At 42.0% G+C, this 13,586-nt stretch overlaps 1 protein-coding gene across 2 annotated transcripts in view; it reads right to left on the reverse strand.

The window, feature by feature from the left end:
* Positions 1–10,994, reverse strand: part of TTC7B (tetratricopeptide repeat domain 7B) — a 118,143-nt gene extending 107,149 nt beyond the window's left edge. The window contains exon 1 of one of the 2 annotated variants that reach the window (XM_030950556.1): positions 10,772–10,994. In XM_030950556.1, coding sequence (XP_030806416.1) covers positions 10,772–10,892 — 121 coding nt within the window. In that variant the 5' untranslated portion in view covers positions 10,893–10,994. The remainder of the gene's footprint in view (positions 1–10,771) is intronic. The other variant, XM_030950558.1, reaches the window with a different exon arrangement.
* Between the last annotated feature and the right edge of the window lie 2,592 nt (positions 10,995–13,586).

The raw sequence follows: 13,586 nt of genomic DNA on the forward strand, positions 1-13,586 counted from the left end.
TCACTCCAAGAAGTGACTTTAAAAGTTTATTCAATCCCAAAGTACACCAAGATACATTACAGCGAATGATGACATGGTGTCAATAGAACTAATGAACCTGCTTGCTACCTGTTGTTCTGTGGAGCACCAAGTAACTGTTCTGGTAAAGGATTACTTTTCCTGTGGTGGTTCAGATAAAAACCAAAGCAAAACACTGATGTTTGTCCAGATCATGACTACTATATATGTGGCTTCTCAAGTGTTCCTATTATTAATGCAGAAAAACTTTTAAGAGTCTGATAATTAGTTTTATTCAGAAGGAAATACTTGGAAGGTATAAGGGAAACACACCTCGTGGATAACAGCTATCACAACTATGGCAACAACTATCAACAACCCTGGTCCTGTTATCAAGTCTTCATGCACCAGATGTTTCTCTGCAATTAAACACCCATATCATGCTGCTGTGGAACACTTGCAAGAATACACATGATCCTGTGCTATCAATACTTACATGTTATTTATGGAACCTCCCTCAACCACTCAACATCTACAGCAAGAAGGACTATGCAGAAAAGCACCCCTTCTCCCTTATATGCCAAATGGCATAGATCAAAAGAAATATTTTTAGTATTTCATTTCCCTTTCCTCTGAATTACACAGATGCAAGAAAAATAGTGCATAATTAGGATAAAATCTCCTACCACAATGATTTAAGCAAAGAGGTTCAACCTCAGACTCAGGCCCTGGGGATCTGAATTTGAATAGGATGCATTTAAGAATAAGAAATTCAGAGAAAAATACCTACAGAATCTGACTGGCCAAACAAACTTTAATCTCTCCTTGTAAGCAAGCAGATAAATCTAGAAGCACATTATATCCCATGTTGTATTATTTCAGCCACTCTTCACCTAAATCTTAAATATTTCAGGTAACATATTTTAGACTCTTAAAAAGCCCAACTGTCCAAGTGCATTGAAGTTTAAAGATCATGGTTATCATTAGTCTCAAATGAAGACTGCATCAGGTGAGATTAATCAGATGAAGCATGGAGTTGTAAGAATAGAAGATGCTGCTGCTTCAACTGCTCGGTCCTGGAGCCCAGAAAGAAAAAAAAAGAGGAAAAACTGAAGTCCTAACTCAGGACTATTTTTAAAAAAGGTAAAATAAAAAAGAAAAAAATCAGGATGTGAAAGGGACAAGGGATAAAGAGGACAAGTATGAGATTTCCAGGATCCTAAAGGGACCATACATTGATGTGCAGAATTCCAGGAAGTTGAGATTTGCTTTGGAAACTCCCTTCTGGTGCTTCAAGCCTTCCCAGAGGGAAACTAGCTTGGGATTGAGAAAAGAAACTATCCCTACTCAATCGCTAAACTCTTAAGTCTCTCAAAGGTGAAATTAAAAGCTCAGAGTACCTAAAGGGCGGCATGCTGCAGTATTTTACGATGTTTTTTCCCTCAGACATCCTATAACATTTCAGAATATCATTGTACCCAAACAGAAAAACAAAAACAACAACAACAACAAAAAAACCCTAAGGAATTTTATCTAGGAGTGGTATACTGCAAGAAGAATCCCAAACAGGTCATTTGTTCTATATAGTAGCCAGACAAAGATTTCAGAGTGACGTTTCTATAAAACAGCTAAAAACAAGAAAAATTTGTAGCCTCCCACAGAACAGTTACTAAGAAGACCATTTAAAAATTGAGCTTTCTTCCAGAGAGGGATCTGGAAATCCTGGATCCAGAACTGATTTCATATCCATCTGGCAGAAAAAGCATGAACCACATGGTTTTTCACCCAGGAACAAATTGACTATGCACTTAAAGCATGCATTTGCTTTGTTCACAATGTATCAAACCATGAGTAAGAGCATTAGCTTGAAGAGGAGTGTCAGTACAAGTCTCCAAGTACTCATTCAACTTTGTGCTCAGCACCCAGTAAATCTGGACCAGGAGCTACTTAAATCAAAATGAATGCTAAAACTATTCTTAGATTTCTACAAGGTTTATATTAAAAAGAAGAAAAACAATATACATATATAGAGTCACTTATGATGCCATTACTGACTACTTATTAGCAAGAATTCAGAGCACCAGAGGATGGCTGAGGTTGGAAGGGGACCTCTGGAGATCATCTAGTCCAATAGCCCTAATCCAAGCAAGATGAACTAGAGCAGGTTGCCCAGGATCTTGTCCAGCCAGGTCTCTGGAGACAGCAGGAAAGTATCCAGAGAATATGCGCAGCCCAACAAGCACTACTGGTAGAAAGGTTTCACACTGATGCAGATGTCACACATATAAAACCAGAAGCAGAAAATACAGAGTCAGCTGTTCAAAGAAATTTAATTTTACTCACTAACACCTTTAATTATATACAGTCATTCATTTCTCTGCCTCTTAAGTACATAGTGGGCATGCCACCTTTTTACTGAGCAACTATATAGTATGGACACAATTTTCCTGCTTGACAGCCAAAACTTGCTTTGAAGAAAAATATTACAGGCTTTCCAATCTATTTATGCATAGGCAAGTTTACTTTCAAAGTACCACTACTACTGAAATTTATTTTATGATGACACATATTATGAACAGAAAACTGTTTCAAACTATTTTTTTATAGTCAAGCTCACCAAATTTTGTGAAATATTAAGGCCATCAGAACAGTAAATAATCAAGCCAGGGAAGTCACAATGTATCATCTAGAAGATTGACAGGCTTACAATTGAATCAAACTTGGCCCCTTCAGTCCAATACAATGTAAAACCAAGAAATAGGATGCACATGAAACCCAAGACTGGGAACACAAAGTGTGGGAAACAGGACCACCATCATCTTCGAGTGTTTAACTGGAAACAATTCTATCAACCACACCGAGGAAGAACGATCAAAATTTAGCTTCTTCTCATCTATGTTTTGTTTAGGTTACAAAGATCAAGGAATGACTGGGAGAACAGGAAAAGCACATGCTCCGAGAGCTAGGAATTCATTCCAATCTTGCTTCTTGCCATGACTTATTTCTCAAAGGGTAAAACAGTTTTCCTGTTGCTACTAACAACAACAATAAAATACTAGAGACAATTAGATGGAAGGCAAAAACCAAGCCATGTCATAAGGATGGCTCCTGTCCATTCTCTACCAAACAGGTATATTGCAGCACAGTGCAAATTTGAGAGATGATGACAACGCAATCCAACTTTTGTTGTCACAAAAAGATAAAGAAAATCACTGACAAAAAACGAAATCACTAACTAATTGCCAGGTCAGAAGAGAGATTTTTTTGTCTTTGAGGTGACCCAAAGCTCAGATGAAAGCACACAGATGAGCCTCTGTTCCCCAGAAGGCAAGATCTTGAAGTTCTCTACCATTTCCAATCTTCTCCTCCTAACTTTCCAGGTCCACCTTGGAAGCCTCAAGTAAATTCTTGAAAGACAGTACCCTACATTTGTCAGTCTCAGAGACAATTGCCTCAGGTACATAACTACCAGTGTTAACACAGAAAGTACCTTTTGGCAGCTTGGTTGGTTGCCGATTTGGTGGGGCTTCATTTTGGTTTTTTGTTTGTTATGTTTTTATTGTACCAGCTGTTCCAAAAACAACAGGTCCACATTCTGCCTTTCCTTAAACCCAGCTCTAATGCAGTCCCATTAAAGGCTTGATTAATGCACACCATTTTCTTCCCATTAAGGTAAAGAGACTGCAATTAAATAGTAAAAAGAAAACCAGAAGTGTAGCTGCAAGCTAAGCCCACGCAAATCTGAGTTTGAGATAAGTCACACTTAAAAGATGAGCTACAACTTGTTCATATAATTAACTGCAGAAAAGTATGGGAGGGCCTGTCAGCTGTTGTTGTTTTCATATCTTGGCTGCCACTGCAAAAGTTTTATGGAGATAAACCAAGTTATTGGTCTCAGGTGAGCTGCATTCAAAATTCTAGAAATAAAAGCTATTTTCAATCCACTTTTTGTTAAAGAAGCACAGTTTACAACTCCAGATAATATGAGATTATAGTAAAGGATTTCAGCTTAGGCATACAAATTCTGAGTGGAGTCATACCAATCACACACAGGTCATCACTGGGGTGGGAACTTGCAGAAACTCGTGCAACACCTCCTGAAGTAACTCCTGAGCAACTGATAACATTGCTGATCAGAGCAGCTACTAAAAACTGCCACTATGCATTCTGCCACACATTTGCTAACACCAGAGAAATGCCCAGATTCAGCATCTCCCTCCACAGCCTGGAGCAGAGATCAAATGCTCTCCAATTATTAAAGGTCTGACTATCCACCTCACACTATTAGTCAGACAACATCCTTACTTCCTCCAACTTATCTCAGCATCCTACCATTTTGCTTCTTACAAAGTTATTATCTTCAGTCACTCCTTATCAAATTAAATAGCATTCAGTGCAGAGAAAACTGTGAAGAACTGAATCACTAAATTCTAATATTTTATTCTTAAAAAGACAGATTTGTGTGGAGGAGGAATGGCCCAGATTTGGCAGGGAAGGAGAATGGCTCAAATTTGGTAAGTTATGCACCTTCTGCCCCCTTCTTTACTGCCATGCAAATCAAACCCAAACAAAAGTGGTATCAATGACCCTGAGTTTATGCTAGTGAATTTATTTCCCTATAGAAAAGTTAATCCTAACCTTTAACCCTTGAAGTTTGTTTAAAGGAACTGACAGCAACTATAATACAGATATATACCAGTATCTATTCACAGATAAATCTGGTTACCATTTCTTTTAACTTTTAAACAAGGCAAAAGTTCAATCAACCTAACATTACTACATGAGACATCCAATTTTAAAAATAATTGCATTCACAATATATAGAAATATCCTTATAAATGTAATCAGTTATAAGCCCCAAATATCCAAAATACTCCTTTCATTCCACTAAGACCAACTACATGCTTCCTTCACAGTTCCCCTCACCTCTGCCCTCCACTGGCTGCTGCTACTGTTCTTTCCACCAGCTGTTACACTTCTCAGGCCCCTGCGGGAGGCAAATGAGCTTGGCAAGCCAGCAAACACAGCAGGGCCCAGAACAAGAAGCACAGAGTTTTCTGCTGGCCAAGCACAGTAATTCCCATCTCTGGTGTTCATCAACAGAAGGGAGAGGCCAGGAACACACAACCAGGAGAAGCTGCTCAGAGAAGCAGCAGCTTGATTAAAGGCATGAAGAAAGAACTACTCTACATAATAGCAGTGAGGTGTTAGACCAGCTTGGATACTTGTGAAATCACACGCTAGCATTTTCTCTTCCAGATGAACATGCAGCGTGAGTACAAGCAGATGATCCACATCGTCACTTACACTGTTGTAACACCCCTGGCTATCTGAAGAAACAAAGCTGTCAGTCAGAAATAAGACAACACATCTAAGTACTGTCACCACCTTTGCTCTTCATTCAGAAAAATGTCTGTCCTTCGTAATCTTGTACTATAAATGTGACAGTGAATGCAACGGGAGGAAAACAAAGAAGATAACAAATGAAGAGAGTCCTCCACTTCTACTGTGGAGGACATGTAAAAAGGCATGTCACATGGTCTGCACATTTTTCTGGTAGAGATGTCAATCTCTTAGGAAAGCTTTGCATATACAAATCACACTACAAACTCTATGTATAAAAGCAAACAAATTTGGTAAACACCTTCTAAGTAGGGCATGAGTCCTAAGAGGTTTAGAAATCCCTTGTTTATTCTGAGAATAAGCTTTAACCATACATCTGAGGTCTTGTATTTCACAAGGCTGCAAAACAGATGAAAACTGATAAGATGTTTCTATTTTTAGGTCCTACTTACATCAAAATAAGGGAACAGCATAGAAGTTGGCCAACAAAATTATTCATGTAAAATAATTCATAATCTTTTGGGTTTGCTACTCTGCTCCTAACTGCTCTGTGTTCCATTACTCTGCCGGGCTAAATGTGAGGCTAGGTCTGATAGGAGACTACAGAAACACGGTGTTGAGAGGAAAGGCAGTCAGCAAAGAGATCCCAGATAAGACAAATCAAACAAAAATGGGATAGAGAAAGCAGTAAGAAATTCACTACGTAAAAAACCATTGTGTTACCATGTTGGTGTATTTCCATGAGCGAACTTGATACCTGTAGGTAATGTTCTATTTTCATGGCAATGTCACAATGCTCTTGGTAGCATATAGATCTGTAAACTTCCTGGGCATGCATTCTCTCCCCACAGTAATGCAATATTTCGCACTGGCTAAGGTTTCTACAGAACTACACCGTTCTACCTTGTTTGACCTATAAAAATTCGCCCCCTCAGTGTTTTTCCAGACAGAGCCATCCATCTCACTGAACTTGAGCAAGGTCACGTTCCAATTACAGCAACAATGAATGGCCGGAAACACCCGTGGAAATTCATGGATCCTTTATTTTATCCATTCAGCTGGCTACTGAACCAGCCTACGGTTTCCTTGCTTTGTTTCCAAAGGAAGGAAAGAAAGCACGAGAATACTGATGTCCTGAAAATGCCCTGAGCAGATACAACCTTCATACTGAATTCCATTGTAGACACTTCCTATGAGACACTACTGTTTCATCAAAAATACATTATGGCCTCGCAATCAGCTTTGCAATGTGATCATTAGCTTCCAGTTGTGTTTCTCAGTTCTGGGAGCACTTCAAAATACATTTAGATTAGTTTCAGATATCCAGCATTTAGTAACCTCTCCCAATATTCTTTGAGTAAGCAATTATGTACTCAAAGCATCCACTATCTGTCATGCCCATGCTTCACCATCACGCTGTTCATTTGCAATGTTAGACAAAATTCAACCAGCAATGAAAATTTCTTCAGTTCACTTTCTTAGAAGGAACTTTTTAAGTTAGTTAAACCAGTTGGGAACACTCACAAAGTTTCATTAGTGAAAACTGCTCTAAGATTTTATTTCTAACAACTTGGGGTTTTTTCTCAGTTCCATTCAAGAGGTGATACTCAGTAAGTGAACACCAAACACTTGCGGACGGCACGGAACAGGCTACAGATTATCCAAGGACTGCATCTTTGTGACCCTCTGCTGCCAGCACCATGATTTCTTTGCCAGCTGCTACAATTGTTGAAAAATCCTGCTCTACTGGTTATAACCAGCAAGGTGCTGGGAGCAGAGGGGCTGCAGGAGCAGCTCTGGGGGGAAGAAGCTGGGGTTGCCCTGCCCCAGTCCCAGCTGGTTCCAACAGTACCACAGCAGACACTGCTGAGCCCTCCACACAACTGACAACACCTCTGGGAAAGTGTATTTAAGAAAGGGCAGAAAATGCCACAGAACAAAATAAAAGAGAACAAAAGCAGTGAGAAACAGCAGAAAAACACAACATGAAGGTCAGAGAAGGAGAGGGACAGAGGTGTTCCACAGTGCCAGGGAAGAGCCAGGTGGAATGCCCTGAAGGAACTGTACCACGTGGAGAGCCTGTTCCAAAGCAGGACCACTGTCAGTGGGGAGCTTATCCTGAGCCGAGCAAAAACATGACAAGGGAGGAGAGGCAGAAAGAAACTATCTTGCACCACGACCCCTTTGCCGCCTGCACCACATGGGGAGGGGCACAGGAGCGAAGTTCAGCCTGGGAAAGGAGAGAGAAAAGGTGTAACTTTCATGTCTGTCTTTCTGTCTTAGTATCTGACTGTATTTTAACTGGCAACAAATTCAATTCAGTTCTCCAAATCAAGCCTATTTCGCCCAGAACAGTAACTAGTAAGTGATCTTCCCGTCTTTATCTGAAGCTCCAATCTTACTCTACATTTTGCCCCTGCCCCTCTAATAACGGGGAGAGACTGGGCAGCTGGGTGGGCATGTGCTGTCAGCCAAGGCTAACTCAGCACCCTGCACATGACAGTTTTAACCCAATCTTTTAGCAGAATGCTGATGAAGAAAGAGCTCAGACCAAGATTTGTGTTACATGGCATGAATCTCATTACTGCTACCGAGTCCTGGCTCTGAAGCAGAGAAATACAATACAAACAGGCTAAGTGGCTAACAAAATCTGAGTCAGGCTAAAGACCCTTTTTTAATCCATCTATCTATTTACCCATTGTGAAAAGCAAAGCAAGTCACAGGCTTGACACAGAACACACATTTTCTGTGATCCAAATTGTGACTATTACATACAGAATAGCAATTCATGAATATTTCTCTTCTCTCTTTTACTTAAAGTTCAGCAAGCTCAGAAAACCTTTCAAATGCCATCAGTCAGACAGAGAAATTTGTTCTAGGGTCATTGTTATGCATCCAAAATCCTACCTAAACTGTCATTTATATTTGATTCACTGCCAGGTTTTATACATAGGCTTCTGTTAGGGAATAGATGGGATCCATCACCAGAACTAAACAGAGTAAACAATACAATAATCAAGTCCACTCCAAACACTGCACTTCTCAAGTGCTGCATTTCATCAGAAGTACACACTGCCTTGTGTAGCCACACAGACCTTTGTCCTGGGAGCTGTCATTGCTGTTTCTTCCTGCATCTTATTTAGGCTGCAGCGTCAAGAGATGGGAATTTGCTAATGCAAAACAGCCCAAATAATAACTTGGACCACTAAACTTCTTATCAAGTTGTCTAATCCCAATTCCAAAAAGGACCTGTTACTGAGTCCTAGTAAAATAAGTCTATTCTTTTGCAATAGTGCAAGATTGAAAAGATTTCAAGAGAGCTTCCCAAAAGGATTAATTCCCATCTATGTTCAAAGAGCAATAAACACTACTCCTAGCAATATTGACAGCCTCTGTTAAAATGCTCCAGCATTCAAGAGCTGAAGCCAATTCCCTACACACCAATACATGATAAGAATAAAGATCCTCTTCCCTCTCCCCCATGCTTTATGGATTTAAATCATTCCTATGATTTAAATATTCCGTATTGTTACACATTCAGCCAAAAAACAGATTTTTATTATCCATTCCCAAGTCAAAACTGAACATCAGTACAGAAGGATGCAGTAAAGTTCAGGGTACTGAACTTTTAAGTTAATTGCTTCAGATTAGGTAGCAACAGGGATATGCATCAGAGTGCCTTTCAGTTCACATGTCTCTTCATGGGAGGAACAGAGGCACTGCCTCTCCTTGGTAGTCTTACTAGCTGATAACCTTGGCCTGCAACCTGTTAGGTACACCTGGATTTGGGACACAACCTTCCAGTTTTCCATACTCTCAACAGCAGGTGAACACATTTCATTAAATAAATTACTCTCCTCCTGTGTTACTCCAATACAGAAGAAGAGTCCCATATGATGTATTAATTTTCTGTTTATGTTCTCAGTTAGCCAGGTTTGGAAGTCATGCACATTGACTTAATCCTTCATGTGCTGTCAGAAAGTGATAAAATCTGCATATGATACTTTCCCATGTCTTAAAGATCAGGAAATGCTTCCATAATTTGTATTTTGACTGGTACAGAATCTAGAAGACGCCTTCACAGGAAAACCACTAAAGTGTAAAGTTATGCAGATTGCAACATTTTCTCTTGATATGCTTCAGCTAGGTAAAGCATACACAGGTTAGAGAAATTTAAGTCAAACTGTCAATAACATCTGCCTAGCTCTCCCTGCCTGTCTAAAATACCTAAGTCCATATTGAAACTATGAAGATTGTGCTTCCCAACTAAACAGCAAGATCATATTTGCCTTTGCTTGAAGTGATCTCTAACTAGCTCATAGTCTATCACTCAATGATGCACGTCCTGAAACTAAAACTACCTTCCATCTTTTCACTCATGTTTATTTTTAGTTAGCATAACACCAGTGTCAGGAACACCACTCAGTTGTTTTTAAGGCAAACACATATAAATGTTATCTACTAGCCATTTATTCTTAAATTCTTTTCTCTTCTTTGAGTCAGGCTTTCCCTCTTTTATTTTTATTTCTATAGAGCTGAATCATGCAGTTTTCTTCGCCATCTAAACATGCAAAGCTATCACTGCTTCCACAACAAACTTCTAGTGACGTCAATGTTATGCCTCATCCTCTCTGTTAACTTATCACCTCTGAATTCACACCAAGTTCTGTCTTCACAGACTTGACTGCTCTCTGAAAATACCCCTAGGTCCACCTCAAGCAGATGAGTGAGCTCAGAGAGGCACACACTATCCCCATATTTTTTCTCACACAGAATTAAGGCATCCATGTAAAAGAGAACTTCCCCGTATCTCCCTCGTTCATTACATACTTCCATGACTCAGAACGAAGGACTGCTTTTCACCTATTTCAGTTACACATATAGAAGTTTGTGACATAAGAATTAAGAGAACAAGCAAAATATTTATAGCTTCTGCAACAAAATAAATGAAGCTGTACTATATTGCAGAGGTTTGCTATTAAGAGAAAGGACGGAAGCCTTGCTAAAACACGCTGTGCACAGACCCTCTGGCAGGCACAGAAGGCAGAAGGACATTTCGGGCTTTATGCACACTGTAAGCATGTGCGCCTGCAAACTGCAGGCTCGTGATAACCCCCGGGCTGCTCGGCGCCGCGGGCCGGGAGCGCACAGGGCCGCGCTGCTCCCCCAGCCCGACGGAGCGCGGCCCGCCCGGCTCCGCGGGGGCTCCGCGGGGGTCCGCGGGCGATGTGCGCGGAACCTCCGGCCGGGGCCGGGGCTGGGCCGGCTCCCGCCTCCCTCCGCGCTGTTCCCGCCCGGCCGGGCCGCCCCGACCCGCTGCCCGGCCCTCCCGCCGGCGGCCCCGCCGCCTCCCCGGGCTCCGCAGGCCCCTCTCGCCGGCCCGCCCGGCTGCACCTGCCGGGCCCCCGCCGCCGCCCGCCCCGCGCCGCACCGTTCGCGATGAGCTTGGCCGAGAGCTGCTTGACGAGCTCGGGAATCCGCTCCCACTGGCACTCGGAGCGGCACCGCTCGATCTCCGTCTCCAGCCGCGAGCCCGCCTTCCTGGTGGCCATGGTCGGGCCGAGGGCCCCCGGCGGGGGAAGGGGCCGGGGCGGCGGGCCGGGGGAGGCGGGGACGGGCGGCGGCGGCCCCGGCAGCGGCGGAACTCGAGCGCCGCGGCCGCGCCGCGCTGGCGGCCCCGGGAGCGCCGGGAGCAGCGCCCCCTGGCGGCTGCGCAGGGCGGGGCGGGGCCAGCAGCGGGGCCGGGCCGGCCTGGCGGGGAGCGCGGCCCGGGCTGAGGGGGCGAACGCTCGGCAGCTCCCCCGCCGGACAGCGCTGTCCGGGCACCCGCGGCAGGCGTAGGGAGAGCAGGAGGGACAGGGAGGGAGGGAGAGAGCGAGCCTTCTAATGCCAGCGCCGCGCCGCTGAAGATGCCGCTGGTAGCGGGCCCCGGCAGGAACTGACCCTTGAGAGCCCGCTCACACCAGGGGTGGCGATGGCACCTTCGGCTGGTTCTGTTCCTCCTCAGGCGAGGGATGAGCACACACCGCCTCCTTCTGCTACACTTTCCCCTTCCACAAAAGGTAACTAAAATTAGTTCCTGCCCGTCGCTGGTCACCTCCTCGCCCACCTTGAAAGCATTGACCCGAAGGGTTTTAGTTTTAGTCCCTTTAATGGCGCTTTCCATTCCGTGGCCACGCCGTGGTCTCTGCAGTCCCAGAGCCTACACCATGCTCCAGACCAAGCAGAGCCCAGCACGGCCACCTGCTCCGGGCTCACCTGTGCCTTAGTCAAAAACCAGAGAGAAAGAAAAGTACAGAGATTATGCCCTATGATTTGAGAAAATAAATGGATTTCCAATGTTTGGCTAGAATAAAAACAACTAGCTGAAACAATTCCAATGGTACTGTGTATCTTCATCAAACACTGCATCACACAAACGTGACACAGCAATTGCACAAACTTACATACATCTTGCGAAGCTGCAGCCATGACCGATTTTCACTGAAAAAGTAGCAAGAAGACATAGCTGTGGGGGAAAAAAAAATCTCACGAATTGCTACTTACTTTTCACAAGATAAGGATACAGCCCATTGACAGAAGGAACAGATTTTGCAGAGGTATGGTGTAGCTACATACAACATGAATTCAAATAATTCAAGTGTCTCACTCCACATCCTTGGGTCATAGTGCAAACTTGTACAATCAATTCTTTCATCCGCAGAAATGAGAAGTCAGTGAAGCCACAGGAATTTGGTTGAGTTTATGAGGATGGCTGTCGCAGATGGTGATGAAGATTCAAAAAACAGGCTGGATGCAATTTTTGCTTTTACATGCATTGTACTTCTCTGGATCTAGCATGTGTTAATCTCCAGAAATTACAAGTTCACAAAGTCAGAAGTCAGATTTGGGCAAACGTAAAACTACTGACTGTTCTATAAATAGATCTGTTAAATACAAATATGACATTGCCTGTGGGCATTGGGAGAGTTGTTTACATAACAGAATTTCTAAACAATTATCTGCTTCCTGTGTGTTCACTTATACTAGAGAGAGGTGCTATCTGAAGTTTTGCTTAGTTTGGATCATCAGCTGAAACATGAGGAACAGCATGGATTTTTTTAAAGAGATGCAATTTCCATTGAATTGACCAGGAACAAACCCAGGCTTACACAACTAAAAGCTTGTTAGTGTGTTTTCCAGTTATACCCTCAATGTAATAAGTACTACTTCCAGCAAATATTGTTTTGCTTCCATCATCCTTAGACCATCACAACTATTGCAACTCTATGACAGGCATAAAATATCTTGTTCAGTGTTTCAACAAATTTACTTTTCATTCCCTGTGTTATTAAAAGCACAGCAACACAAAATTCAGATACTGTAATTTGCCTTTTAGTCAAGATGCTTTTATAGCACCTTCAGGTTACAGTCCATTTCAAACAAAATATCCTTCAGGTTTTAAAAGCGAAATGAAATGGTAGCAGAACATAACAGTGTTTAAAAATACAATGGAGTACTGCAGGAATTGGAGAGAGGATTTAATAATGTAACAAAAACAAAAGGATAAATAAATAATAAAGCATTTTTTTCATACATGAGTTTTCAGAAGATCCAGAGAATGTCAAACTGATTATAACATGTTTTTTTTTATGGGGGAGAAAAGATAAGTTAAAAATTAGGAAGGAGAAGAATGATAATTTTAAAAGTTTGATATTATAACTACTAGTTCTTTTACAGATAAGACTATGAAAACTAAAATTTCAACTTTCTAAAAGAGCTAATTTGCCTATGAAGATTATTCATATTGATTCACAATAATTCTAACACATTTTGTTAGCACTGATCACATCATTTCACTAAAAGCTACCAGCAATAGTATTAAAATATTTACATTACAGCTCATCAGGCTTATTATCTCAACAGCTCCTATTTATGAAGTGAGACATCTATGCAAAAGGAATTAGCACATTTTGAAATGCTTAGGAAATCTGCTTTAACATTAATGAAACTTCCATGCACCCAAGACTGTTCTGAGAAGATTCCATTGTAGATGACCCATAGTGGAATTCAATAATGGATTTGGAATGGATAGCATAAAAGTAAAAGAGAAAAGAAGCACAATCCTGCATATTTTGTTAAATGTTCCTTTTTTTCAGCCTTAAACAAAGTGCTCTTTTCTGGAAATGGCCTCTTCATTACACTGTTGGGGCAGACCAAAGCATACATGCACTTGGCTAGAAATAGTCTGCTTGCTAGCAAATATA

The sequence above is a fragment of the Camarhynchus parvulus genome, chromosome 5 (assembly GCF_901933205.1).
Source record: "Camarhynchus parvulus chromosome 5, STF_HiC, whole genome shotgun sequence".
Classification (NCBI taxonomy): Eukaryota; Metazoa; Chordata; class Aves; order Passeriformes; family Thraupidae; genus Camarhynchus; species Camarhynchus parvulus.